This window comes from Neomonachus schauinslandi, chromosome 1 (assembly GCF_002201575.2).
Source record: "Neomonachus schauinslandi chromosome 1, ASM220157v2, whole genome shotgun sequence".
Classification (NCBI taxonomy): domain Eukaryota; kingdom Metazoa; phylum Chordata; class Mammalia; order Carnivora; family Phocidae; genus Neomonachus; species Neomonachus schauinslandi.
This window is the reverse complement of record NC_058403.1, coordinates 213,962,553-213,990,463: the sequence shown is the minus strand read 5'-3', so window position 1 is coordinate 213,990,463 and position 27,911 is coordinate 213,962,553. Positions and strand designations below refer to the sequence as shown.

At 63.0% G+C, this 27,911-nt stretch overlaps 2 protein-coding genes across 5 annotated transcripts; one reads left to right on the top strand and one right to left on the bottom strand.

The window, feature by feature from the left end:
• Window positions 1-21,050, top strand: STK11 (serine/threonine kinase 11). Of its 4 annotated transcripts, XR_002481184.2 has the most exons (11): window positions 16-390; window positions 10,025-10,108; window positions 11,311-11,400; window positions 12,312-12,444; window positions 12,536-12,672; window positions 13,703-13,830; window positions 15,959-16,016; window positions 16,284-16,480; window positions 18,984-19,227; window positions 20,002-20,502; window positions 20,870-21,050. XR_002481184.2 is itself a non-coding variant. In XM_021705452.2 (10 exons), exons 1-10 carry the CDS (start codon window positions 101-103, stop codon window positions 20,429-20,431), a joined length of 1,791 nt encoding a protein of 596 aa, XP_021561127.1. In that variant the 5' UTR covers window positions 1-100; the 3' UTR covers window positions 20,432-21,050. The 4 variants fall into 4 exon arrangements, 2 of the variants coding, with proteins under 2 accessions (XP_021561127.1, XP_021561128.1); XM_021705452.2 differs by having other exon boundaries at window positions 1-390; window positions 20,002-21,050; XM_021705453.2 differs by lacking the exon at window positions 20,870-21,050 and having other exon boundaries at window positions 19,009-19,227; window positions 20,002-20,086.
• On the bottom strand, window positions 21,050-27,771 carry LOC110593996 (CACN subunit beta associated regulatory protein). The gene is made up of 10 exons (XM_044918268.1): window positions 27,679-27,771; window positions 27,449-27,588; window positions 27,143-27,207; window positions 26,654-26,798; window positions 26,278-26,449; window positions 25,939-26,076; window positions 25,232-25,442; window positions 23,856-24,039; window positions 22,589-23,011; window positions 21,050-22,507 (listed from the first exon to the last, which is right to left on the bottom strand). The coding sequence occupies exons 1-10, from the start codon at window positions 27,769-27,771 to the stop codon at window positions 21,928-21,930; spliced, it is 2,151 nt and encodes a 716-aa protein (XP_044774203.1). The 3' UTR covers window positions 21,050-21,927.
• Window positions 27,772-27,911: the final 140 nt, after the last annotated feature.

The following is a 27,911-nucleotide window of genomic DNA, read 5'->3' as shown; positions in this document are numbered from 1 at the left end:
TTTTGAGAAGGGAATTTTAGGGGGACAAAAGGAAGAACCGTGCGTACCAGGGGCAATAGATAAGGGACCGCCGGCGAGAGTCGGAGGCGTTGGGTCCAGGATGGATGTGGCCGACCCGCAGCAGCTGGGCATGTTTACAGAGGGGGAGCTGATGTCCGTGGGGATGGACACGTTCATCCACCGCATCGACTCCACGGAAGTCATCTATCAGCCCCGGCGCAAGCGGGCCAAGCTCATCGGCAAGTACTTGATGGGAGACCTGCTGGGGGAGGGGTCCTACGGCAAGGTGAAGGAGGTGCTGGACTCAGAGACGCTGTGCAGGAGAGCTGTCAAAATCCTCAAGAAGAAGAAGTTGCGAAGGATCCCCAACGGGGAGGCGAACGTCAAGAAGTAAGTGTGGGCTTCCTGGGTCAGTGTGCGGCCAGCCAGCAAGGTTGGTCGCCTTCCTGCCTGCCTGCCTTCCCTCCTTCCTTCTCCTTTTCCTTAAAATTTGGAAGTGACCAGCCGGCTCCCGTGTGGTGCTTGCCAGGGAAAGTGTTGTTGGGAACTGCTGAAGGACTCTGACGAAGTCATGCTGGCTTGTTGCAGCTGGGTGTCCCCTTTCTTCAGATGATGGTGTCACAGCCTTTTTTTGGGGGGGGTGCACCCATCCCCTTTCACCCTCCCAGCTGTCCGAAGAATTTAGGTGCCCAGTGGAACCAGCCAATGTTTATTTGGCCCTGAGAATTTGTGTTCCTGAACGGCCCTGGCCGCCACCAGCAGGTTTTCTGTGCAGAGTGCAGCTGTTACTAGGGCCCTGCGAAATGCGATTTGTTTACCCTGTTGGAGGGGAGCCCTGCGGTTGCCAAAAATAATTGTTTGCGCTGGCTTATCGGTCAGCAGGGGGTAACTTAGCCCTTTTTTGCTCACTTGGGATGTGACACTAGACACATCCGTGACTGCAGGCCCAGGTGACTCCCTGGGAGAGGAATCAGCTTGTGTCCTGGCTAACTTTATACCCAAACTTCTTTGGGCATGTGTCAGCGCCCAGGCATCACAGAGGTGTTGGAGGCCGCCTGCAGGAGTCTTCCCAACTCCCAAGGATGGTGGGACTCCTGTCTCCATCCCTCTTGTTGGGTTCAGGAGTGGGCACCCCTCCTTACGGCTGCCACCCACTGGGACCCCGCCCTGCCTGGGCCCATGCTCCTTCCAGCCTCCAGTTTCCAAGAAGGTTTATCTAACGGGCCAGGCGGCAGGACTGACTGACGACCTTGGACGTCCCAGCACGTCCCAGCATTGACCCTCCCTCCAGGCCCATCCTGGAGAGTGCTGCGCCCCTGTCCGCTTTCGCCTCCCCCTTCCTGGCCTAGCCTGCACTCACGCATAAGCTGAGCTGTTTTCACTTGCTCTGGGCTGGCTTGGGTCTGGGCGTGGTGGAATTGTGGATGGAACGGAGAACCAAAACTGGGCTGGCTCTGGTGTTGGTGCCCCAGCTAGTCATAGCAGTTGGCTTCCAGTGTGGTCCAAAGGCAAGGTGGGCGGTATCTTGAGGCCTCTTGAGTCTTCGTGCCCCAGCCTGTGGACGTGGAGCAGGGATGGCCGGGTGCTCTAGGGCCCGTCTCTTCCCTGTGAGGACTGGGCAGGGGCCCCTGTGTGCTGGGGGAGACTGAGGCAGGGGGCAACCCAGCACCCTCCTGAGGTCCACATGACCCCTCACCCCGAGTCCGAAATCCCCACTCAACTGCTGGCTTCTAAGTCCTGTTTTCTCATGAAGCAAGAAGCAGCTGGGGGTTATGTGGCCTCAGGCTGCTGGTCTGCCACCGCTGGAGGTTGGGGGTCAGTGAGCTCCTTCCTGGCTTCCTGGATCCTGCCCCTGGAAACAGGCCTCTCCCGATCTCCGGGGTCCATCTTTGTCCTGCTGGCTCCTCTCAGGTCTCATCCCCTGATACGTCCGGACAGCAGGGTGCTGGTTTCTTCCTGCCTGGTTGAACTCTGCTCGTTGGAGGCAGTGCGGGTCCATGGAGGTGTTCTGGCTGGCCATGTTGCTCCGTGCTGCTCTGGCATCCCAGGCCTCAGCCTCCTGGGAGCAGCACCCCGAGGTTCCCAGAGTCCCCAGGTCTGTTCAAGGGCCCGCGCTGGGTTCCAGCACCAATTGATGTGTGGCTAGAGGCACTCAGGCCCCAGAAATCTGCGGACCCCTGCTGCGATGGACGGGAGCTGTTGGGGTGGGCAGGTGCCCGCCTCTGCCGAGGAGCAGGGCACATGCTGCGGAGGTGCTCATTCACGAGACGCAGCGTGCGTCTCGCAAACGCACACACCCAAGGTCAAGTTAGAGGAAAGTTGCCGCCTCCCGGAGTTCCCTTGTGCTCCGTGGGAGGCACAGATGGCCAGAAGCTGACCCGAGGGTTGAGGAACACTGGTGTCCCAGCCTCTGCCTTCCTGGATGGTCAGTCCGGGCCCCACGAGCTTGTGGAGACATGTGGGTGTGCAGTGTTGGGGCTGCAAGGAGCTGGGTCCTGCAGTGTCCATCAGAAGAACCTGAGGGGAAACTGAGGCCCGGGAGGCTGAGTGTTGGGGGTCCCCAGCTGGCTTGGCAATGAGCATTAGGTGTCACAGCTGCAGGGCACTGTGCCCATTTCATCAGCTCAGGGCCCGGCTCTCATAGGAAGGAAAGGGGTGTCCTTGCAAGCGGAGGTCCGGGCTCCCCGGCCAGCCTTGCCAGCCGGCTGCAGGGAAGAAAGGCTCCTTTGTCTTTGAGAGGCTTAATAAACTCCACTAGCTTTTCTCCAAGTGAAGTGTCCGGAACCTTCCAGACAAGCGTCAGGAGTCCCGACTTGGATCAGAAGTTTTTTTCTTAAAGAATGATGTCTGTGACCAAGGTTGGGAGGGGGCTCAGGACGTCCCCCCTTCATGTGGTTTCCTCCCAGGAACTGCCATGGGCCTGCACTTGCCCCCTCTCTCCTTCGCCATTCTTTAAATTGGTAGGTTCTTGTTGTAGAGCAAGAAAGTTTCAGAAAGCTTCAAGTAAAAAAAAGAATCATTCATGATCTCAGAACTGACCCATCTTGCCACATACCCTTCAAGTCTTTTTGGTTGTTTTTTTTTTTCTTTAAAGATTTTTATTTATTTATTTAACAGAGATAGAGAGAGAGCACAAGTAGGCAGAGCGGCAGACAGAGGGAGAGGGAGAAGCAGGCTCTCCGCCGAGCAGGGATCCCGTCGTGGGCCTCGATCCCAGGACCCTGGGATCATGACCTGAGCTGAAGGCAGCCGCTTAACCAACTGAGCCACCCAGGCGCCCCTGGTTGTTTTTTTAATCTGTCCAAACACCTTTTATATATATGTCCTATCGTTTTTATTATCGTAATTTTATTCTCCATCATTTTTAGAAAATCAGTGTACTTGTTTTTCTAACAGGCAGTAGAATCACACGGACTGACCCCGTAAAAGTTGGGAAGACGGTGTGTGTGGAGTCTCCCTCCGGGGGCAGCGAGGGTGACCCCCTGCCATGCGTCCTGCCGGCAGGGTTTTGTGCGGGGAGAGCAGACCTGCACGTACTCCCCGGGCGGCTCAGTTCAGGGGGCAGCTAGGGAATCGTTGGGCCGTACAGGCCATGCACACTGAGCATCCATGCGGGAGCGGCGGGAAGACAGCCGCCGGCAGCAGGTGCGCCCTCCACGACGTACAGACGGCGCAGCTCACTTTTCAGTCTCCTGCGTCACAGGACATTGTTCCCTGTGGGGTTTTCTTCCATCGATCTCTCGTTGCTCACCGCCCTGTGATCACTGTCACCGTCACTGTTGCCCCTCAGGCTGTGCTTCTTGGACCCCTGTCCTTGTGCCTGAGTCAGTCTGCTTTTCTAACGTCAGGCTTCCAGGTCGGGTCTCCACGGTGGTCTTGTTGGGGGTGGCCGGGCTCCATGGCCGGGTCTAACCTACCTTGTGCTGGTGGCTCTGTTTGCTGTGGTGGTGAGTTACTTTGTGTCACGGTCCCATGGTAAGTGCAAGGGTAGTTGAAGGGCATGTCCCACAAGTGGAGATTTTGGGTCAGAGGGAGCATGTGTACATTTGATAAGCGACGTCCAGACTGCCGGTCCCCTCAGCCTCCCCGGCCAGTCTCGTCCAGCTGGCTTCTACGCCTGAGTGACCACCAGGAGCACCGGGTCCCCTGCAGATGGGCGGCAGCTCTGTAAGCAGGTGCCGGTTTCCAGGCTGGGGCCTCAGGGAGGCCGGGACCGCCTTGTGGTGATTGGCGGATAGTTGGATCTGGGTAATGAGTGGTTGGGATTTGAGTGTGTCCCGAATCAGAGCTCTGGACTTTGTCGACTCTTGTTCTTGTCCCAAGTGGCCTCTACGGTATCTGTCCCTCCCCCCGCCTCGTATTGGGAAGGGCTCCACGGTGCGCCCAGGCTGGCTGGCCGCCAGAGGTGGCAGCAGGAGGGTGAGGCAGCTCACCCACAGTGAAGGTCCCTGGTGTCTGGTCTCTCCCTCTCGGGGGTGTGGGTGGGGCGCTGATTCTGAAATGTAGAGCTTGGGGCCACACTGGGCTCTGGGGGCCGTCGGGACGTGTGCCAGTCCTGGCAGTGTGTGGAACGCTGCAGAAGCTGCCCTTTATCCTGGATCCACCATGTGGCCGAACTGTAGTTTATTCTTGCAACAGCTTTATCGATACATAACTCACATACCAGACTTCATAGTGTTAAGGTGTATTTCATTGGCAATAACCGGGTTGTGAAACTCAACACTGCCTAACTGCAGAACATTTCAGCTCCCCAAAAAGAAACACCACCCCATCAGCGGTCACCCCCCAGCCCCCCCAGCCCCCGGCCCCCACGGGCCCCCTTCCCATCCGCGGATGAGCCTGTTCTGGACGTGTCACCCACGTGGACTCACACCCCGCGTGGCCTTCCGTGTCCGGGTCCCTCCCTGAGCGTCCCCGCCCCCATCAACGGTCACTCCCCACCTTCTCCCCCGCCCCCGCCCCCCGAGCCCCCTTCCCGTCCGCGGATGAGCCCGTTCCGGACGAGTCACCCACGTGGACTCACACCCCGCGTGGCCTTCCGTGTCTGGTTCCCTCCCTGAGCGTCGTGGGCTCGGGGTCCGTCCCCGGGGCAGCGCGGCCACGGGACGCTCCTGTGTGTGGGTGGACACGTTCTGTTTGTCCGTTTACCCACTGATGGGTCTTTGGGTTGTATCCACTTTTATGAGTCATGCTGCTGGAGACGTGTGGACAAGTATTTGTGTTGAGCTGCACTTTTAGCAATTTCTCGTTTGAGTCTCCTTCCTGGACCTCTGAGGGCCTCGGGTCATATGTTTAGAAGCATCAGCAGAGGGGCTAAGGTGAGGGGGATCGTGCTCAGTGTCCCTCCTCCAGGGCTGCCGTTGCCCCTGGCCCGCCCCTTGGGCACCCAGCGGACCCTTCTTTGTCTGCAGGGTCCTGACCTGTGGGGAGTTCCCTGGGCGGCTCAGTCTCACTCCGGCATGCATGGAGCTGATGCTTCTCAGGGCAGTGGCCATGGGCCTGTCCCTGTGTGTTTTGTTTTGGGCTGACCTGACCGTGGAGGCAGCTTTGTATTTCTCTGTAAGCTTGAATGGCTTTATGACCCCCATTCAGTTTTTCTTGTGGTTAATAAACAAGTGAACTAATAAGCAGTCCACTTGGTTAGGCAGCAACTCTGGGCAGGTCCCAGGCAGCGGGGGGCGGGGGGGGGGGGCTGTTAGTGACCGCAGAGCGGAGCCCCTGTGGGGGAGGCGGGCCGGAAGGCACCATTTCCTCTGCCTTCACTTCCTGCATCCTGGCTGAGCTCCTCGCTTTTCCTTTCTCGTTAAACATTGTTTTTTCTTGTTTTTGGACCCGAGATATAATTTGTAGGAGACATTGAAAACACAGAGGTGGTAGAAACCCTTTAGTACGCCCGGAGGTCACTGGGCAAGTGGCCGGGTGCACCCTCCTCCCGCGTTCTCTCTGGTGAAGTTCAGTGCGCATGGCTCCCACCGCCCCTTCTGTTAGAACCTGGCGTTGTGTCCGTTCTCTTCTGGTGTGGAGAAGGTGGCTTACGCGCTTACACACGATGCTGTGATCACAGTTACCTAAGCAAACAGATGAGCAGTCCAGCACACCCGTGGTGGGTCAGCCTGGTTCTGTTAGAGTGGGGCCTTTTTTTTTGAAGAACATACTTTACGGGCAATGGAATAGGAGTGTTGAGCTGTTCCGTTGCAGAGGAAGGGGTGCTGCCCTCTGCCTTGGTTTGGAGTTCCCGACATGAACTTGTCACAGAGGATGAACGTTTATTTGGTGGTGGGTTCATCCTGACGGCAGTGGGCTCGGGGAGACAGGAGAAGAGAATGCAGAGCTGTGGGGTCCCTGCCCCCAGAGCTGCTGTGCAGTTTTGTTGGCTGGCTGTGTTGGGAATTTAGAAGTGTGGTCGCAGGCACGGGTCACCAGAGGCTCGTGGAGCTCAGCTGTAAACTCTCCAGTCCCCGCTTCCTCGGCACCTGCCTCCACAGGTGGCTGCCATTCAGCTGGATAGAGGAAAGGCCTCCTTGTCCCAACACGTGTTTTGTTTTTATCCTTGTAATTTTTATTTTATTTTATTTAGTTTTTTAAGTAGGCTGCACGCCCAGTGGGGGACCTGAACTCACCTCCCTGAGGTCAAGAGCCCTGTGCTCTACCGACTGAGCTGGCTGGGCGCCCCGTCAACACATGGTTTTACTTATGTTGCACCTCCAGTGATCTCTTTGGATGAAGAAGAAAAGCGCCCTGAGGTCGGGAGGTTGGTGTGGACGGCTCAAGGAAGCTTCTGGCTCCCCGGGCTGCCGTCAGCTGACCTGAGCTGTCCCAGCGTGTCAGGGAGCCTCATTCCGACGCTGGGTGGACAGTTCCCAGTCCTGTGTGCTGTCCCAGGAAGCTAGAGCTCAGAGGAGCTGGGTGCTGTCTCTGAGGCTGGCCCTGCAGGGCTTGCTAATCTAGCTCGCGGCCTGTGTGGATGGCCTTCTCCTCTGGGGCTTCCTCACTCCCGTGCCTTTGCTGAATCCGCCCTGGCTGCAGACCCGTGACAGGCGCCCACGCAGCTGCCTCCCCGGCCTGGCTGCTGACCAGGTGGCTCAGTGGGTGTCGGCCTGACTGGCGGACAGCAGGTGCTGGACGGTGGTCTCCGAGAGGCGCTGCTCTGCACTCCCACTGGGCAGCACATGGTGGTGATGCCCACCGCCGCTGGCTGGGGGCTGACTGGGGGCCAGGCCGTGGAGACGGGTGTTGCTGCCACCACCATCTGTCAGGTGGAAATGGGGTGTAACGGGCCATTGCATGGAGAGTCTCTGGGTCATAGGTGAGCTCTGGGCACTGGGCGCAGGGCAGGAGAGTCAGGGCAATGGGATGGTTTGGGTGGGGGAGGGGTGGAGGAAGGAGCGAGGGAGGAAGGTGGGGCCTGGGTTCCAGGGACGACTTGCACTGGTCCAGAGGCTCCAGGATCTGCTCCAACCCATCAGGGACCTTCTTGATCCTACGCAGAACTCTCACCCGACACTGTCCCGCCCCCAGAGGACAGTGGGCTATGTCTGGAGATGTCTGTGGTCATCAGGACTGGGGTTACTCCTGCCACCGAGGGGGTGAGGGCCAGGGATGCTGCTGCCCCCCCACCACAGTGCCCAGGAGGCTCCCACAGAGAGTCACCTGCCCAGAATGTCAGCAGGGCCAAGGGGGACAAACTCTGCATTAATTGTTTGGAAAATATAATGGTCTGACCCCTGCTCACGCTGGACAGTAGAGTAAACCCCCAGGCGTCAGAGGGGACAAACCAGGGCGACCCCAGGGTCTGTGAGTCACCCCCACTCAGTGTGTGTAGTGAAGTGTGTGCAGCATCCCGGGAGCTCAGGAGTCAGATGGTTAGGGCACCATCTGAGCGACAGGGAAGACCAAAGTAGAATTCTTGTCGCACCCGGAGCCCTCTGGTAGGGGTGGGAACGGGTTTCTGTTGGTGAGTTTCTGCGAAAGTGGCCGCAAGGCTGTCTTTGTTCTGCAAGTCGATGGCCTCCCGGGCTGTGGGTCTGGGGCCCTGGCAGCTGTATGGCCATAGCTGCTGGGGGTGCAGGCTTCACGGCCCTACAGAGGGCCTGCGCCCAGGAGGGTGAGTGGTGTCGGGCCCCGGATTCATGCACTGGGAGGGGGTGGCTGTCAGGAAGGGCCTCCTGGAAGAGGCAGCCTTCCCCCAGAGCCTGGACAGCGGGACGGATGTGACCTCAGTCTCAGGAGGACAGGGCCTCCCCTGCCCAGCTGTTCTTAGGTCCCATGCTTGGGCTTCCTGGTGAGGACTTCTTAAAAAACTTTATTGACACATTATTCGTAATCATACAATTTGGTGGCATTTAGTGTATTCCTAGGGATCTCCTTTATCTTATTCCAGAACATTCCATCTCCCCAAAAGCAACCCCACCCCCATTAGCTGTCACCTCCCCTACTCTCCCTAGCCCCTGGCCCCCGCGAGCCCCCTTCCCGTCCATGGATGAGCTTGTTCTGGACGTGTCACCCACGTGGACTCACACCCCGTGTGGCCTTCCGTGTCTGGCTCCCTGCCTGAGCGTCGTGGGCTCGGGGTCCGTCCCCGGGGCCGCGCGTGTGGGTGCCTCGCTCCTGTTTGCAGCTGCGGGACGCTCCCATGTGTGGGGGACATGATGTGTTTGCCCGTCCGCCTGCCCATGGACACTGGGGCTGTTCCCACTTCGGGGCTTCTGTGGATCATGCTGCCGTGAACATGCTCATGCGTCTTTCTGTGTGGACGTGCTCCAGTTGTCACGGGCGCCTACCTGCTGTGGAGTTGCTGCTTCTGCTGGTAACTCAACCAAACCCTCCCCCAACACCTGCTAGCTGTGTGGGCCTCTCTGCTGCTCAGACCCTGGACAGGTGAAGCATCAGATGGCCATCTGCGGAGCAGGCGGCGCTGGGCGTGGGCCTGTGGGCGAGGTTGGTGCCAGGTGGGCGGCTGCCGTGGCAGCCATTCTGGTGGGGCTGGTGGGGCTGCCTTCTCGCCATACCTGGGCTGCAGCAGCTGAGGTCTCCAGGGCTCTCGTGGGAAGGGCTCTCCATCCTTCCTGCAGGGCTATGGGGTACCAGGGAGAAGGAGAGGAAGGGAGTCCTCGTGGAGACATGGGGCCAGCTGTGGTGCGTTGCCTGGGGCTTTGTTCCTACAGAGAGGCACAGCAGGGATGCTGGGGTGGCCCGGCCTTCCTGGGTAACTGAGCCCCAGCTCCTGCACGTAGTAGGTGCTCATTCCACACTTGACCTGCTGTCCTTATGGCACATCGCTGTGGTCTTTTATAAAGAAAAACTGTTCCATTAAAATGTTTATTTTTTTTAAGATTATGTATTTATTTATTTGACAGAGAGACACAGTGAGAGAGGGAACAAGCAGGGGGAGTGGGAGAGGAAGAAGCAGGCTCCCCGCCGAGCAGGGAGCCCGATGCGGGGCTCGATCCCAGGACCCTGGGATCATGACCTGAGCCGAAGGCAGACGCTTAACCAACTGAGCCACCCAGGCGCCCCACTGTGCCTTTTTATTTTTTATTATTTTCTAAAGACTTCATTTATTCATTTGACAAAGAGAGACCAGCGAGAGAGGGAACACAAGCAGGGAGAGAGGGAGAGGGAGAAGCAGGCTCCCCGGGGAGCAGGGAGCCCGACGCGGGGCTCGATCCCAGGACCCTGGGACCACGACCTGAGCCGAAGGCAGACGCTTCACCAACTGAGCCACCCCCCGTTAAAATGTTTAAAAAGCATTCTGATTGCGTTGTCCCTGTCGAAGTCCCCCAGACTCAGGGGGAGACCCTGTTGCTGTCACTGGATGGAGCTGCTCGCTTGGAAGGGGCAGCAGAGAAGCCTCTCCTGGTTCTCCCGGTGCCCGCCCGCCTCAGAGCCTGGTGTGTCCTCTGCACGGCACCCAGAGGGCGAGCTTTCCCTTCTTACCAAGCAGAGCGAGCAGGGTTTCTGAACAAACATGGCCCCAGCCATTCTCACTGGCGGGTCGGTTGACGCCTCTGTTTTCTGTCTTTAGGGAAATCCAACTTCTGAGGAGACTGCGGCACAAAAACGTCATCCAGCTGGTGGATGTGTTATACAACGAAGAGAAGCAGAAAATATATCCTTGTGGCAGCTGCTCTGCCCGAGCGCCAGGTCAGGGCCACGCTGGAGGGGAGTAGGGGGTAGGGCTCAGGGTGCTGTCTCCTGTGACTCTGGCTGGTAGACTAGCCGGCCCAGGAGCTCCTGAGGCAGCGCCAGCCCCAGTCCGTGGTTGGCCTTCTGCACCTGGTACCGTCGGGTCACCTGCCGGGTCCCCATGGTGTCTCAGACTTCCTTCACTCGTGTGGTTGCTGGGCTCCTCCCTTTACCCTGTGCCCCAGAGTGGGAGTGCTGGGTCTGGGTGACCCTGGGTCTGGGGGGCCTCGTGGCGAGGGCTCTCCTTGCCTCTGGCATTCAGGCCCCGTCTTGCCCTTCAGGGCCGCTCTGTTTGGGGTAGGACGTGGGGTGGGGAGTGTATCATTCTGCAGGAATGCTTCCCTGGGAGTGTCCTTGGGCTTTTGCCCTTTACTCTCTGGGGATGGGCTCCACCTCCTCAGGGTGGTGTGGCTCTGGCCAGCTCCAGGTCTAGGGAGCAGGCGTATGGGGGCCCTAGGTCTAGCCGGGGGGCTGCCGCCTTCCCACGGAAGTGCTGGGCATGGGGTGATGGGGTTTCCAGCACGTGGCTCCTCTCCAGCTTGCTCTCGTGGCCACCTCCGCTGGAGACACAGTGGGGGCTTTGTCCTTCTCCCCTGCTGGCCTGAGACACTCAGCCACTTCCAGTGCGGCCCAGCCGCCCCTAGGCCTTCAGCCCCCTGGCTCCGAGGCCCCATCCTCTTCCCGCTCGGAGCCCCTCGTCCTCCTGTGTTTCCATCAGTCTGCATGCCCTCGTCCCACCTGCCCCTCCCTCCTGTCCTGCAAGCCTTGTCTCCTCACCTCCTCTGGGTCTGGGGGTGGGGCTGGAGCTCCTCAGGGGTTGAATGCCTGGGGAGGGCTTCTTGTGGGTCTGGGGCACTGAGCCCAGACGAGGCGGCCACAGATCTCTAGGAATTGACTCTGGGAGGGTCAGTGGAGGGGCAGAGATGCCCTACAGGCCCTGTAATCCTTCTGGTCTTTCTTGTGGTCTTTGGGTGCTCCTGCTTATCCTTGTTAATACAGTCATCAGATGCGGTAGGGGTCTTCTCCCCCAGGCCCTCCCCACGAGCATCTGCCATCTGTTCCCTGGGGGTAGGCCCTGCCTGGGGCGGGGGTCTCTGCCAATCCATGGTTTCCTTAGCACCGCACGTATATGGTGATGGAGTACTGCGTGTGTGGGATGCAGGAGATGCTGGACAGTGTGCCGGAGAAGCGCTTCCCCGTGTGCCAGGCCCATGGGTAAGTGCCTGCTACCGGGGCCCCATGGCCACCCCTCCCTCCTGCGGGGTTGCCCACCAGCCCATGGGCTTCAAGGATCCAGTCCCATGTTCAAATGAGGTTCTTTTTCTTTTTCCTTTTTTTTTTTCCCCGAGAGTGAGAGTGGGGTAGGGGGGACAGAGAGAGAGAGAGAGAGAGAGAGCAAGTCGGGGGAGGGGCAGAGGGAGAGAATCTCAAGCAGACTCCCTGCTGAGTGCGGCACCCAGCGTGGGGCTTCATTTCACGACCCTGAGAACACTACTTGAGCCGAAACCAAGAGTCAGACAGTTAACCGACTGCACCACCCAGGTGCCCCTCAAACAGGTTTTCTGATCACCAGTGAAATGAAAGCTCCGGTGTGTTTTAAGCCTCAGCTTTGGGGGCTCAGTCTGCAGCACGCTCAGCCCAGCTGCTGCAGCCCCTTCGCATACCTCCCTGCCCCGCGTGCCCCCTGCCTCAGGCTGTGAGACCTCTTGGTCCCTGAGGAGTCCCTGAGAAGTCCCTGAGCTGCCACAGGCCAGCTGGCCCTCCTGGGGGTGGGGGGGGGGGGGTGGTCAAGCGTCCCCGGCCCTGGGGGGCACTACCAGGGAGGAGACATGGTTACGTCGAAGCCAGACCGATTGGAGGACCCAGCACGGCCGTTGGGCTCGTGGGGAGCGTGACGAAGGGCGGCCTGGGTGGGGGGAGCCGCTGGGGGCCAGGGAGCCCTCCTCTGCCTTCCCCAGGTGGCTCAGGTTGGAGCAGTCCATAGGCCTCGTGGGGCAGGAATCGCTTGCAAGGATCCCGTCTTTGGTCCTGCTGGGTTGACCCCAGGTGGCTGCTGTGCCAAGGGGGCCCCGGTGGACGAGACGGCACCTTCGGCGGGGCAGGTTACGGAGGTCCCGCCCCCGCAGGTACTTCTGCCAGCTGGTAGACGGCCTGGAGTACCTGCACAGCCAGGGCATCGTGCACAAGGACATCAAGCCGGGCAACCTGCTGCTCACCACCGGTGGTACGCTCAAGATCTCCGACCTGGGTGTGGCTGAGGTAGGTACCCGCCATTCAGCACGGGGGGGGGGGGGAGGGCAGGCGCGGCCCCGCAGGGCTGCTCCCTGAGGGCCACCTGCTGCTGCTGCAGGCCCTGCACCCCTTTGCCGAGGACGACACGTGCCGGACGAGCCAGGGCTCCCCAGCATTCCAGCCTCCTGAGATTGCCAATGGCTTGGACACCTTCTCTGGCTTTAAGGTGGACATCTGGTCAGCTGGGGTCACTCTGTAAGTGCCCAGGGGCTTTGGTCCCCCTGCTCTGCCCCCCTCCCCCAGGGGCCCCTCCTTTGCCCACCGAGGACTCAGGCACCCGCTTTGGGCCCCAGGCTTCTAGAACCTGCCCCTCTTAGTGGGTCCCCCAGACACCATTCTGGGGTATGCCGGGGTGGCCAGAGTGTGAGACAGACGATGGAGCCAAGATTCGGAGCCCCCTGTGGGTAGGAGCACATGGGACTGCTCCCCACCTTGTGGGGTTCTCAGGGTCAGAGACCTGGTGTGGGGGCATGCACACAGACTGGCCGTCCTCCTTGGGCCGCCCCCGCCTTCTGCTTGGTTGCTGAGGGCTCGTCCTGGTCTTCCCACTGGTTTACACGGCAGGTTGGAGTGTTGCTCAGCCGTTAGGTGCCCCCCACACGGATTCTGCTTTCCCATCCAGCAGGGCACAGTCCTGAGCACTCATGCGTGAGCCATGCTGAGTGGGCTGCGGTGTGTGGGACCCTCTTCCCTCCCGAGGTGGGGTGTGCGCCGCAGAGATGCACAGGCCTAGCCCAAGCACTGACCAGCGCCGTCCAGAACCTTCCGTCCTGGCCCCGCCTGCAGGGCAGCTGCTGGCTGGCGTCAGTGGTCCATTTTATTTTTATTTTTATTTGGTTGATTGGTTGGTTGTAGGCTCCACACTGGGCGTTGTGGAGCCCGGCGCAGGGCTTGAACTCAGCGACCCTGAGATCAAGACCTGAGGATGAGATCAGTTGTCGGACGCTTAACCGACTGAGCCACCCAGGTGCCCCTATTTTATTTTATTGAGAGAGAATTCATATACCACAAGATGCACCCTTTTAAGACCTACAGTGCAGTGGGTTTTGATATTTTCAGAGTGGTGCATCCCCCACCACCATCTATTCCAGAGCATTCCTGTCGCCCGGTATGAGGCCCCACAGGTGAGGGTGGTTTAGGGCTCCTGTGCCAGGCTGGTTCCAGGCCGGGGCTGCAGGAGAAGCCCCAACTGACGGGGCCTCTCTCCTTCCCTCCGGGGGCGAAGCTATAACATCACGACAGGCCTGTACCCGTTTGAGGGGGACAACATCTACAAGTTGTTTGAGAACATCGGGAAGGGAGACTACACGATCCCGGGTGACTGCGGCCCCCCGCTCTCGGACTTGCTGAGAGGTGAGGCCCTCGGGACGGCACCTGGGGCTGGACGTGTCGGGCATGGGCTGCCAGGGGGTGATGGGGGTCCTAGGGGTGTTGTACCGACCACGGGCCTCTGGAGAGCTGGGCCTCCTCTCTGCAGCCCCCCGCCCCGCCCCACCCCGCCCAGGAATGGGCCCGGTTAGTAGAGAGCGGCTGAGGCTGGGGCCGGCATCCGCCGCCCTACTGTCTGCTTTGGGCCTTTGCTCCGCCCTCTTGCAACCCGCCCCCCGGAGGGAAGTAGCCTGGGTGCCCCAGCCTGGGTCAGGTGCTGGCTCCCGGCTCCCTGCTCCCGGGCCCTTGGGTCTCTTCCTGCTGCGTGTTGCAGGCTGAGCAGCAGGTGGCGCCGTGTAGCCGCAGCCCCCGGCCCGTCCGGGGTGGGCCCACCAGATGTGGACTGGTGGGGGCAGCCACAGCTGACATCCCGGCGTTTGGCGGGAGCCTGTTCTGATGACAGAGCAGGTGCAGAGCATCGCCCCACACGTCCCTGGTACTTGGGAGTCCTCGCGGAGGTGGTGCCTCGGCTTCTGCTCTGGGGTGGAGCGACTGCACCCGGGCCCTTTCTTTTTTTTTAAAGATTTTTAATTTATTTATTTGACAGAGAGAGACATAGCGAGAGCAGGAACACAAGCGGGGAGTGGGAGAGGGCGAAGCAGGCTTCCCGCGGAGCAGGGAGCCCGATGCGGGACTCGATCCCAGGACCCTGGGATCATGACCTGAGCCGAAGGCAGACGCTTAACGACTGAGCCACCCAGGCGCCCCCGGGCCCTTTCTAGGCTGCACGTGACTTATGGTGGAGACAGAGATTCCCGCGATCCCAAGAGTGCTTATTTTCTAACAGCAGGGTCGGGCTGGTTTTTAAGTTTTGGTGAGAGTGAAGTAGAGCTCAGGACGGCTTGCTGGTCTGCAGCAGCTGGACTCCACCCCTGGGCACAGGCCCGCATTGGCAGCACCCCATCCCCTCCCCGGGACCCTCAAAGATGGCTGGGTGGGTGCAGTCCTGCCTCACTCGCGCTGCGGGCTGTGGCCCAGCCCTCCCGCTGCTCCGACCTGGCCTTCAAGTTCTTGGAAGTTCTCAGGCACTCCATGGGAGGGTTGTGATGTCAGCTGGCCCTGTCCTCGAGTGTGCCCAGAACCGCCCCGCCGCCCCCCGAGGGCCGTTCCACCGGGGTTCACTGCAGAGACGGCTACAAGGGCAGACGGGGCTCGCGCTCCTGACAGGCGCCGGCTGGCTGGTGTGTCCTCTAAATGAGGCTTTGTTCGCTCAGTCCATTACTGCTTCTCAGTGCTCGAAATGGCCCCTGTCGGGCTGATGACCTAGATAGCAGAGGGCATCAGGGTCCCTGTCCCCAGATCCAGGCAGGGCAGCCCTGTCCCTCACCTCCTCCACAGCATTTGCCCTAAGGCCGAGGTGGCCAGGCAGGGCTCATGGTCTGTACATCCCCCTCACCCAAGCCTGCCTCAGGGCCTTTGCACTGGGGGTGCGTGCTCCGGAGGCTCTTCCTGTAGCCAGAACTGGTGGGGTGGCTCCCTGTGTCCCCTAGAACACCGTCCTGGCCCCAAGGCCTGGTGGCCGTCCTCCCTGCCTGCACCCTGAGGCAGAAGCTGTGGGTTCTGGGCAGGATCTGCCCCTGGGGCCGGGCCCTCGCATGAACAAGGCAGAGAGCAGGCCCGCTGCTCCATCGTTCTCCAGCATGTGGACAGGCTGTGCGTCCCTGGGCTGGGACTGTCCTGCTTCCCAGCAGCTCTGGCGTCAACGTGAAATGCATTTGCTGCCCTTTGGCTGTCTGCCCAACCATGCCCACTGCCCGTGGCTTTGCTCCTTGCTGCCGCGCAGCCTCCTGGGGCCGCAGGGCCTCGTCTCCACACAGTTAGGGCTTTGCGTCTTTGCCCCATGCCCGGGTCCGCCCTGTTGGTGGAGGCCGGGCTTGTGGGGGACCGCAGTGTGGGGGGTGGGGTGTACCTGGAGCACCCTGAGCTGAGGCTCCACTCCCCCATGCCAGTGCGGCCTCCTCCTGGGGGCATCCTCGATGCACAGGCTGACTCGGGGCAGGGCTGGGCCACGTGCCGAGCGCTGACTCCCCACGGCCTGCTGGTCTTCCGTCAGGGATGCTGGAATACGAGCCAGCCAGGAGGTTCTCCATACAGCAGATCAGACAACACAGGTGAGTGTGCGTGTGGGGCCCAGCTGCGGGGGGTCGGGGTCCTCGTGGTGGGAGTAAATGGGGAGGTCCTGGGGGTGCAGGGGGTGCATGATGGGGTTGGGTGGGGGTGGGATGTGGGGGTCTGGGGTGTCAGGGGCCTTTCTGGCCCTCCCTCTCCTGCCCGCCCTCCCCCTCCCCGTACAGATTTTAGGGGTGGGCCCTGAGGTCGAGACCTGTGCAGGGAACTGGGCGAGCCTCCGGGCCGTCCTGACTTGCTGACTTCCGCAGCTGGTTCCGGAAGAAGCACCCGCCAGCTGAGGAGCTGGTGCCCATCCCGCCGAGCACGGAGTGCAAAGACCGCTGGCGTGGCATGACGGTGGTGCCCTACCTGGAGGACCTGCACGGCTGTGCTGAGGACAACGGGGACGAGGACCTGTTCGATATCGAGGATGACATCATCTACACTCAGGACTTCACGGTGCCCGGTGAGCACAGCTTCACGGCCTGGCCTCCCTGTCCACCTGCCTACGTGGCAGAGCTCACGTCCCCGATGTCCCCAACCTGACCTCGACCCTGGAGGGCCTGCCGAGGGCACAGACAGCGTGAGGGTGTGGCCGGCCCTCCCCTCCCCCACGGAAGCAGGTGGGGATCCTGGAGGGCAAAGGCAACCGGGGGCGCCGCCCGTGTTCTGGGGAGTGCACATGACGTCCTGCCAGGCGGTGAGAGATGGGGGAAGCCCCTCTGACGGCCCTGAGAGGGTCCAGTGGCCCTCCTGGTGCCTGGCTGCCCGCCCTGACATGTGTCGCCTTGCTTCCTCAGGTGGCGAGGAGACGTCTGAGGCAGGGCTTAGAGAGGAGAGAGGCGCCCAGAAGAGTCAGTGCTCAGACCTTTCTGGAGAGGAAGCTGAGGCCGGGGGCGCACGGGAGCTCGAGGCCGTAGTGTAGTGCTGCTCCCGCCCCTCACCCCCGTGCCACCCTGTGCCAGAGAGGCCAGGCCTCAGCACTCCCCACCGGCCCTCCCTGACCTTGCCCAGGTATCTGAGGGCGGCCAGGGCAGCTGCCCCACCCCCCACCCCCAGTGTTCGCCGTTCTGTTCTGGGGCCAGTTTCGCAGGTTCCCATCATAAAGATTTGCTCGGCTGTGTGTGTGTGGGTGATGCTTGTCTCCCTTTTCCCTGGCTCGTTTGCCAAATGTTAGATTTCTGTTGTTGAAAAAACTGGTGTTTGGGGGTGGCCTGTGTGGTGGGTGGGGCTCCCGGGGACATCCCACTGGGCAGTAACACTATGGGCCCAGCACTGTTTTCCTGGCAGAGCTGGGGCGGGGTTCACGCATCCCACTCACGCAGGGGGCATGCTTGGGGGTCTGTGATGCCCATTTTGGAGGTGTCTCCTGCTGGACCCCAAGCAGCCGTGGCTTTGGCTCAGCCGTTTCCGTAGAGAGTCCCGGGAGGTGATGTGGCCTTGCAGAGGTCTGTCCCCTATGTAGAACAGGAAAGAGGTGTCTGGCCTCTCAGAGGTGCTGGGCTGTTGTGTCAGGTCCTTGGGAGTGACCCTCGCTGGCAGGCCATCTGCTATCCCAGCAAGGTGGAGTGAGGACTCTGCCAGATCCCCAGAACCTTGCCAGACCACTGACTACGTGTGTGAGAGGCCAGGAGCTGCCTTTCATGGTTGGGGAGGGCTCATGCAATAGGGGCTCTCCCGGCTGGGGTCAGATGCCTGGCCCGAGAGGGTCCGTCCACGGTAGAAGCAGCAGAACTCTACTCCAGCTGGTCAGCAGGGAGGTGTGCTGCGGCCAAGTCCCTCTTCACTGCAGTCCTGTGCTGGCTCGCCCTCAGAGGCTCTCAGCTGCTTGGCCTTGGTCTCCTGGGACCGTCCCCACTGGGGGGTCTGCCTCCCACCGAGAGCTGGGTGCTGGGCCCTGAGCCGGGGGTGGGCGGTTGTGCATGATGCTCCAGTCCTTTGAGGGTGAGGAGGCCAGACCCTGTACCCTGCCCCTCCGCCCCCAGCCACAGTCGCTGTTCCGGTAGCTGGGCTCCAGGTGGTCTGTGCAGAGCTGCAGTACTCGGTGCCCGCGAGGCCCCTCCTCCATCAGAGCAGGGCACCTGACCCCTCTCAAGACCTCTCCCTGGCAGGACCCCATCAGCCGTGAGGAGCTCTGACCTAGGATGCTTCCTGTGTGCATGGGGGTGGCTCACGGCAAGTTCCAGAAGCTGCTGAGTCAGATACCGGGGACCGTTGGGCTGGAGGGGGCTGTGTGCTGGTGAAGAGGTGGACTAGAGGCAGCTGAGGGCAGCTTCCCACCTGTGTCCCAGGAGGGTGGGCCATGGGCAGGAGGCCGATTTTCCATGCGCACTGAATGAGCTACGTGGGCCCTAGCAGATTGGCCGACCCCTGCATGCCCTCCTCCTCCCCCCTGCACCCCAGAGCACAGGAGTGCAGGCAGCCGTGCAGCCCCAGGCCTGTGGCCCCCGGATGCCAGCAAGGGCTGGTGCTGCCTGGTAGTGAGTAGGGGCACAGCAGGCCCTGGCTCTGATCTCTCCATCCAGTGCCCAGTATGGGGAGCTGAGGCTGGCCTCAAGGGGAAAGATGAGTGTTGCACACCTGGCCTGAGCCCAGCCCCTCCCAAGCCCCACAGGGCCCAGTGAGGTCTGGCCTCCACACAGGTGAGCGGGCCCAGGATAGGGCCCTGTGCCCCAGGACCCTGGTCCTTCACCATGTGCTGGGGTGGAGGGTGAGCAGGGCAGCCCAACCACCTGCGTGAGAAGCCAGGCTCACACATGAGCAGGCACGTGAGCGTGGGCTGGGCCCCCACCTTGGCTAGCCTACTCTGAGGTCATTGCCCCTTCCAGCTGGATGAAGGGCCCCATAGGCAGGACCTAGATGGGACAGGTGGGGCAGGTGGTGGAGGACCCCGTGTCTGGGTGGAGAGGACCTAGGCCTGGGGAATGGGGTGGGGGGGGGCAGGGGTGTTGGTCTCAGGCCCCCATCAGCCCACACTCGCCCTCTCCCTCCTAGGACAGGTCCCAGAGGAGGAGGCTGGTCAGAACGGGCAGAGCCGGGGCCCACCCAAAGTGGTGTGCATGAATGGCACAGAGTCGGCCCAGCTGAGCACCAAATCAAAGGTGGAGCGCCGGGCCAGCGCCGTCTCCAACCCCACTCGCAAGGCCTGCTCGGCCAGCAGCAAGATCCGCCGGCTGTCCGCCTGCAAGCAGCAGTGAGGGAGGCCACCCACAGGTAGGCTGCTGTGGGGGCCTGTGGGAGCGGGTGGGGGCCATACTGTGGGCACTGGCAGCGCCCGGCCCAACTCACAGCTGCAGCCACTGCTGACCAGGGCCAGTTCTGTCTTCCCTGTTCTGTCAGTCTGCGCCCACTGCCCCCAGGACACTGGCCAGTCGGGTGGGGGCTGGGCAGCAGTTCCCATGTGCAGGAGGGGGGCCCCTCACACTGGCGGCCTGTCCTGCCAGCCCCAGGTGATGCTGGACTCAGCCCAGAGACATATGAGGCACTGTGTGGGTGGGCGGAAGGTTGGGATGTCTTCAGCTTGGCCCAGGCTGTCATCCTGGTGGCTGCTCGGCCCCCCTCTGCTTCCTCTTCCCGCCCCTGCCTGCCCCAGTCCAGAAGGTGTGTGTGGTGGGGAATCAGGCCCCAGGGGTGTTGGAGATCCCCTCATCTGCTCAGGATGCAGGTGGGGTGCCCTCTCCCGGGGAGCTGCCCCCCGCCCCCACGGCCCTGTGGTGCTTATCTGCCAGCATCAGAACCAGCCAGGAGGGCTGGGAGCCTGGCTTCCTCTGTGGAGGCTGGTGCTTAACTCCACTGGGCAGAGTGAACTACAGGGTAACCCCGGGAAGCAGCACAACCTTCCCTGGCCTCTCTGGACGTCTGACAGCCCCATATGAGCAGGCCTCAGTTTTCCCACCCTGTCAGGAGACCAGAGAGGGTGGGGCCTGCCTCCTGGGATGCAGAGCCTATTTGCTGGCCGAGGAGTGACCTGTCTGTTCCTGTCTGCAGCCTGTTTCATGGAGCCCCAGCCAGGTGCCACGGCCCAGGTCCTGAGTCTTCCCGCCGACTGCTGGCCCATGGCTGCTGCGCAGGAAGGCCACCACCACATTCTCCTTGCCGACTGCTCCTCAGGAAGCCAGGGGTCTTGGAGGGCCGTGGCTGGGGGACAGCAGGGTCTGGGGCCTGGCCTTCCCCTCATGGCCAGTGGACACGACCTCTTGTTGACTTTGCAGCCCTGTGCCAAGCCCCTTCCCCTGGCCAGGGGAGGAGGGAGCACACCGGCTCACGGGCCCTGTGGGAAGCCCTTGCCACGCACTTTATGTTCAGACTACTGGTTCTCTCCCCAGCCCTGACTTCTTTTTACTCTGCTCCACGTCAGCGCCTCCCACACCTAGTGATGTGTTCAGACAAACCACAGCCACAGCAGGAGCCGGGATGAAGAACAGGCCTGTCAACCAAGATGCATGCCCAGAGCCCAAGGGAGCCAGGCGGCTGCCTTGTTTTTGTTTGGTTGGTTCCGTTTTCTTTTTTTTTTTTAAGAAAAAATAAAGCAGGTGGATTTGAGCTGTGGTTGTGAAGGGTGTTTGGGAATTGTTGGGTGGCACCGTGTCCTGCAGGTAGGGGATCTGAGTCCAAGCCCCCTTTGTGGACCTACAGCCCAGGGGGCAGGCTGGGGTCTGCAGGTCTGGTGGGCGGGTGGTGGGACCTGGGGCTTCCGTGGGGGTCAGCCTTTGGCCACGCTGGACAGCAGCCCTCTCGGTGGTGGGCGGTCTCCCCAAAGGTCAGCAGGGCCCTCTGCGCAGCCCCAGGGCCCACCAGTCCACAGGGCAGCAGCCGGGGAGCTACCTGATCGCAGGACCCTGACCCTCTTTCCAAGGTCTCTGTGCTCCTGGGTCCCCAGAGAAAACCCGGACTAAGCAAGAGTGTGCAGTAAATATTTATAGTCAACCAGAAAACAAACACAAGAAACTCCATCACTGGATGGTACACAGACGGCACGAAGCTCCGAGGGGCGGGGCGGGGCGACTCGGCCGCAGGCTAGGGCTGCCCCATCTTTTGGCAATAAATAAAGCTTGGGAAACTTGAAACCTTGGCCGTTTGGGTTTTGTGTGTCTCCAAACATTAATGAGTTCTGGCAGCTCTTTGGACGGTGCAACTGCGGGGCGGGCAGGTGGCCCACTCACATGCTTGGGGCGGGCGCGGAGACTTGGGACACGGTGGCCGGGAGGGGGCGGCGCGGGCTGTGGTTTATTGCTCGGAGGGGGCGCACACTGCCGCGAGCACATGCCGCGTTGAGGTAAACAGCTTCAGGGGTTTGGCGGCTGCGGCCTCCACCCAACCTGCCAGCCCAGAGTGAGCGCGCCCGTCGCCCGTCTTCCATGCCCCCGCAATCTGGGTCCCCGCGGGCTCGGTGCATGCGCCCCGCTGCAGACTCCGGCGCGTGCAGCCCGAGCCCCCTCGAGGCTCCACTGGCCCCGGTAGGGGCGCCCCGCGCAAGCGCCTCACTCTGTCCCTCCACACGGACTCTCCAAGGTGCAGGTCCTGGGCGTGCGCCTCCCGGTGCTCTGTGCCCAAGACGCCCCCACCCAGAGGCTGCCGTCTGGGGCCAAAGGCAGATGAACGTAGTCCTCAGGGGCTCGAAGATGAGAACCTGCCCCGCTCCCTCCAGTCCAGCCCCGCACTTCGAGGAGCCACAGAGGGACGCGGCTCAACGCCCAGTGGGGACTGTGCGCGTGCGCACCGGGGGCGGCTCGAGGGTGTCCCGAGGACGTGAGCATGCGCACCTGGGGGGCGGCCAGAGGCCGTGCGCGTGCTTGTGCGCAGCCCCGCGGCCCCGGCGTGTGCCCGCCGGAGCGTCGCGCCCCAGGCGTGTCCGGCGGCGGAGGTCCCGAGCGGCGCGGGAGAAGCTGACGAGGTGGGTGCGGGACGCAGGGCTTAGGCCGGGCTATGGTCAGGAGACGTCGGCGCGGCGGCGGCGGCGGCCAGCGCAGGAGCCGTGGCGATGGGCTGGGCGAGGCGCGACGGGAAGAGTCTGTCGTCGATGCCAGCCGCCAGCTTGTCCAGCAGCGTTCCCGGGGGCCCGACGCACAGGCCCGAGCCGGGGCAGCTGCCGCTGCCGCCGCCGGGCTCCTCCTCGATGACAGGGATAGCGGGCGCAGCCGGGTCGTCGCCCGCGCGGCCCTCAGGCGGGCAGTCGACACTGTCGCCTCGGCGCAGAGGTGCGCGTGTGGGACGGGAGTCGGGGCCGAATGGGGGCGCAGGCGGGGCGGGGGTGGCGGCGCGCGCGCCGGGGTCGCTGTGCTGCCGGCCGCGCTGCTGCCACTGCTTGCGGGCGTGGGGGTGCGGATGCGCGCGCGCGCGGTGGCGGGAGGCGCAGGGCAGCGCGTCGTCGAAGTGCGGGTCATGGCGCAGGAACTCGTGGAAGAGCGCATCTGTCTTCTCGTCGATGCTGTAGTCGCGGCGAGGGGCGCGGCGGGGCCAAGCGCGGGGGCTGCGGGGCCGGGCGGGCGCCTCACTGGGCGCCAGCGCCCCCTCGAAGCTGCTGCCCACAGTGGCCGTGCGGCCGGCGCTGGTGAAGGAAGAGCGCTTCTCGGACGCGCTGGGGAGCCCGTCCTCGCCCGCGCCGCGGCCCTCGATGCTGGCGTAGCCGCTGTCCATCTGAAGCAGCTTCCGCGGACCTCCCGCCTCGCTATCCGCGGACCGAGGTGTGGGCGGCGGCGAGGGCGGTGGGAAGGTGGGCACGGTGGTCCCGGAGCCTGAGCCCGAGCTGTCTCCGCTGCGCACCGAGTCGCGGTCGTTGCCACTGCTGCTGTGGTCCGAGGCGGCCGCGGCGTGCAGCTCGAGAGAGGCACGCAGGCTCCAGATATCCCGGTAGATGGTCTGGGCCTGCTCTGGCCCCGAGTCCCGCTCACCATCAGATTCCTGCTGCGGCTGCTCAGGCCCCACACCGCCGCTGCGCTCTGGGGGAGACTCGGGGCTCGCTCCTCCCGCGGCGCCCACCTCCTCGGCTGCCTCTAGCCTGCAAGCCAGGCCGCAGCAGTCAAGAAGGCTGTGCGCGCCCCTGCATTTGCTCCCCAGCCCCCCGACTCTGGGTCCGGAAGGGTGGGCATGGGCGGGGGCCCCCTAGGTTTGGCCAGGCTCTGAGGAAAATGAAGTTTTAAAAACAATGCCGCCAGTCCCTGTTGCAGGGTATGTTTTCTGGGTAAACCTGAGCCTTCCTGGCACCTGCTTTTCAACCAGGTCACTTTTCCCAGTGTCTGTGGCTGGCTCTTCACCTAGAGAGAGTGAACATTCTGCCGCGAAGCTACTTTTTTCCTAAGGTCTTAGTGTAGAAGGGATTGGCATGGGAGGGACCAGACCAGGTGCAGTCCCACTCAGCGTCCACACCTGGCCTTCATCGCCCCAACACCCCCACCCACTGGGGGGGTAGTGGGGTGCTGCGGGCAGAAGGGGTCAGTTTCTGAGAAGGGGCCACGCAGCCCTCAGGAATATGAGCAGGTGGGAAGGAGCACCAGGCCCCAGCGGAGCCCAGCAGGCCGTGGGCTCCACCAGGAAGCAGTAACATCCAAGCAGGCACATACCCCTGGCAGCCCTAACTGGGCAGGCATCCTGTCTTGGGGACCCTGGGGCCATCGTCCAGGGCCCCACCTGCCCCTCTGCCCTTACCCCGTCTCCCCGTTTCCCCCGCGTGATGCATGCTGCAGAGGTGGCCCCGGGGAGACAGCCTCCGGGAGGGAGGGTGGGCCTGGAGTGTGACCGCACGTCTGCAGGGTGGCGAGAGCCCTCCCCAGGACAATGGAGGGGGACTGGGCTGGGCTGGGGCCCACAGGTCCACCCCAGCACTTCTACCTACTGAAAAATACCTGCCGAGAGTGGGGGATGGGCTGGTGGGGCTGGCCAGAAGGGGGTGGGGGGGCGGGAAGGCCACAGCCTCGCCTGCGCTGGCCATGTATTGGATGAAGTCCACGAGGGGGGCGTCCCCCTCCTCCTGCTCTGTGCTCTCGCTGGCTGCTCGCTGCCGCTGGAAGTGGTGCCGCTTGGGGGAGCCTGTATGGAGGAAGGCGCGTCAGAGTTCCGCTCGGCCTTGGGCCCCACTCCCACCCCAGAGGCCAGCAAGGACCAGCCTGGGCCAGGTGAGTGTGCACCCCGCTCTGCAAGGGGGAGACCGAGGCCCCGAGAACAGAAGAGCTAGGGCAGGTGTGAGTGCGGTGTGGAGGCGGTGCCAGTGCCCGGAGCAGCTCTGGCCGGAAAGGTGTGGCCGGCGCCAAGATGCGCCCCGGACACCAGGCGGCAGGCACAGCTGGGCTGAAGTGTAGAAGCTGGAACGTGGGGGGGAACGAGGGACAGGCTGGTGGGGGCCAGGGAGAAGATTGGGTGGGAGAGCCCCAGGGGTGGGGAGGCCAGTCAGCAAACAGGTTCTGGGCACTTCTGCACCTCCGTCCGGCTCTAACCGCCCTCAGGATCATGGGCTCCATCTCTGCTCCTGAAGGCAGTGGAGAGGGCCCCCCCGGCCCTGCACGAGCCGGAGCCAGGCCCCCGCAAGGGGGCTTGTGGCGTCAGGCCATGCACCTGCTTACGCTCTCTCTCCTCACCTGTCCCGGCACTGGCCCCACCACCTCCACAGGGCGGCAGGAACCCCCGCAGCCTGTCCTGTCCGGGCTGAGTTCCCCCAGTGTATCTGGGGTATGCTGAGTATGCCCTGAGTATCCCTGCTTGGGCCTGAGGATGAGGAAGCCCTATATGCAGGGCTCTCTCCCTGTGACAGGCAGTCTGCGGGATTGAAGGGCTGCTGTCGCTAGCTCAGGGGTGGGGATGCTCCGGCCCACAGGACAGGTGAGCCTGCAACCTACCGTTGTAAATGCAGGTTTATTAGCCCATCTCTACAACACTCACTCATACCCAGTCTACGGCTGTTTCCACGCTGCCAGACCAGAGAGACTGACCACAGACCCAAAGACATTACTGTCTAGAGCCTTACCGAAGAAGTTCACCGATCGCGGCTACGGCCTGCCCACCCCCCTGCTTTACTGGGGCACAGTCAGTGACCCAGCCAGCTCCGAGCCCTTGGGCAAGATGCCCATTGGCAAATGGGTGCTGCCAGCCAGCAGGGGGCAGGAGCCCGGGGGCCCCTCAAGAGCACGGACCCCTTCCTGGATGAAGAACCTCCTCTAAGGCCGACTGGGGCAGCAGCTGGAGCTCCACCCCCTGGGCCCCGGTTTCTACGGAGGCCACAGCTCACCTCTAGTGTCCAGACTGGATGCCCGTTGGCTGGGGTCCAGCTTCCACTTCTTGACCTTGAAGTAGGGGCTGGCCCCATCCAGGCTGGCGTGGCGCCGCAGGCGGGTAAAGAACTGCAGGACAGGTCCGGCCCCGGAGCCTGGGCCTGCCTCCCCGGGTCCTGTCGTGGCCGCTGGCCCAACAGGCTTAGTGCTCCTGGTACCTGCCTCCAACTGGAAGGAAAGAGGAATGCTCTCAGGCATGAGGACCCTCTCCTTGCTGCCCCACGTGCTGGCCCCAGCTTGGGCCCCAGCTCTGCACTCTCGTGGGCGGCTTCCACCCTGGCAGACTGCCAACACGCCCCACCCAGAACGCAGAGGAGCAGTGAACAGCGCTCGGTGGCTGGGTGGAAGCTATGCTAAGCTGTGGGGTTCAGCCAGGCTCTGGCCAGCTCTGTTCTCCCAGCCCCGGACAGAGGGGTTTCTGAAGGTGAGTGTCCGAGAGCACTCATGCCCTGGCATGGGCTGTGTCCTGACCCTATGCTCTCCGGCTGCTAGAATGCTCTGTGCATGTGCGGGATGGCTGCGTGGTCTAAGTGCTGCCTACCCCTCTTCCTCCCATGCAGCGGGATCAGGCAGGAGCAAGGGGAGTTAGGGTCGGGGGAGGCCACAGGCTGACCTCTGTCCTGGAGTGGGGCAGGGAAGGGAGGGGCCGCTCGGGGGCCCTCACCCAGGTGCCTTCCCCGGAGTCGCTGGATGCCAAGGGGCTGATCTCGAAGTCAGCAGGGCCCACGGCTGAGTTGTAGGGGTCACCTGGCAGGGCGGAGCTGGGGCCCACGGAGCGGCCGGTGAGGGCCTTCCCCGGGGGCTAGGGGAGGAAGCAGTAACAGGTCAAAGAGCACGAGTGGGTGAGGGGCACTACTGGACCCACAGCCCACTGTGCACCCCAGCCAGGCCCCCCTCCCTGTCCTAAGATGAGGGGCCCAGCCCAGAGAGTGGGAAAGCGGCCACCTACAGGGTGGGTGTCCTGTCCACTGAGCCCAGGGCTGGCTGCCACTCATATACTCACCTGGAATATGGCGAGGTTGGCCTTGGGGGTGGCAGCAGCGTGGGGAGGGGTGGTTGTGCTGACTTCACCCAGGTCGCACTCGTGGATTGTAATGATCTTGAGGGGTGGTAGGTGCAGGTGGGTGAGGCGGGCATTCTTCAGGTGGTGGAAGTCCCCCTCCGTCAGGGTGTACCTGCGCCCGGCATGGCTGCCTGTCACCATGCCAGCCAGCCCCCATGCTCAGCCTGAACCCCGAGCCCACACCTGCTGCTGTCCCTGGCTCCACCATGGGGGAGAGCAAGGCCAGCACCCACCCCGCAGTGAGCCCAGTCACAGGGCACCAGGCTCTGTGGCCTCCCTTGGGGACAGGGTCCCCTCCTGCTGTGCTGCCCCTTACCGGCGGCCCTTGTCCTGTGACTTCCGGCTCTGCTCAAACAGGGCTGCCTCATTGAAGGACACCCGGCGGCCAGTGTAGCTGGTGGACAGGAAGCGCTCCGTCTCGGCATCCTGGCCCTCAGGGTCCTCCCCCCTGAAGTCGGGGTCTGCGAGGAGAGTGCAGAGGGTGGGCCCCGGGCGGGCCTCGCCTGGCGCTGGGCGGGCGGCCGGCTGGGGTGGGTCGGGGAGGGGTCGAGGGGTGGGGCCCGACTGAGGGCTGGGACGGGGCAGGGGGCAGGGCGGGCACTCACACATCCGCTCACACACTCACTCGCTCAGCACGCGCCTGTGAGCACCTACGCGCGGGCTCTAAGGAAACAGAGATGAGTCGGAATCGAGCTGCGCCCAGTCTGGTGGGGGAGACAGACAGACACAGCCGGTCAGGCGGCCCGAGGGGGCGGGCGGGAGGGCGGGCAAACGGGCTGGGGGCGGGCCTGGCGGGGCGCCGCACCTTGGGCCGGGTGAGCACCGTTGTCCAGGTAGGTGGTGGTGGTCTTCTCTGCTTCCTCCGTCGCTCTGGGGAGGGACCGCAGGGCAGCAAGGTGGGACGGAGGGCCCACCTGCCGGGACCCGAGCTCATGGGGCCAGGCCCCAGGGGACACACCGTGCTCCCCAGGCACTTAGAAGCAGGCCCCCAACACCACACAGGCTGACACACACGCGTGCTACCAGCGCGCGCGCGCACGCGCGCTCACGATCACCCGGCTCCAGGCGCGCAGGGGCCCGGGGAGGCCGCTGGGGTGGGCGGGCTGCGCACCTGTTGAAGCGCCGGTGGGCCTCCCAGCAGCGCCTGCATAGGAGCAGCACGCCGGACAGCACGACTAGCGCGCCACCGACGAAGAGCGACATGACCACCACCAGCAGCACGTAGTTGTCCAGGATGGGGTCAGGCTCCGCCTGTGGGCCGGCAGGGGTCAGGACCGCTGGGCGTGGCCTCCGGAGGCCCGCCCGGCCCAGCCCCCCGCTCCATCCGTCCCCCTCACTCACGGTGGGGCTGCCGGTGGCGTTGTCCCACCTCGAGGTCAGGGCAACCGTGGTGGCGGCGCCGGCGGCAGTGGCCGTGGTGGGCGTGGGCTGCATCGTGAAGCTAGGAGGAGGGGCCTGGGGGGGCAGGGCCTGCTCAGACCAGCTCCTCTGTCCCCTCCCCCTCCCAGCTCCCCGGGAGAGGGAGCAGGAGTCCACATGGGGCAGTGACTCACGGAGAGGTGGAGGAGAGCCCC

Excerpts from the sequence above, each read along its gene's own strand:
- STK11 (XM_021705452.2), top strand. The coding sequence starts at position 101 with ATGGATGTGGCCGACCCGCAGCAGCTGGGCATGTTTACAGAGGGGGAG. Across the intron at positions 391-10,024 it reads GGGGAGGCGAACGTCAAGAA|GGAAATCCAACTTCTGAGGA; the intron begins GTAAGTGTGGGC and ends TTCTGTCTTTAG. Across the intron at positions 13,831-15,958 it reads GCTCTCGGACTTGCTGAGAG|GGATGCTGGAATACGAGCCA; the intron begins GTGAGGCCCTCG and ends GTCTTCCGTCAG.
- LOC110593996 (XM_044918268.1), bottom strand. The coding sequence starts at position 27,771 with ATGCAGCCCACGCCCACCACGGCCACTGCCGCCGGCGCCGCCACCACG. Across the intron at positions 26,799-27,142 it reads CGGTGCTCACCCGGCCCAAG|ACCCCGACTTCAGGGGGGAG; the intron begins GTGCGGCGCCCC and ends CTCTCCTCGCAG. Across the intron at positions 26,450-26,653 it reads TCACAGGACAAGGGCCGCCG|GTACACCCTGACGGAGGGGG; the intron begins GTAAGGGGCAGC and ends TGCCGGGCGCAG.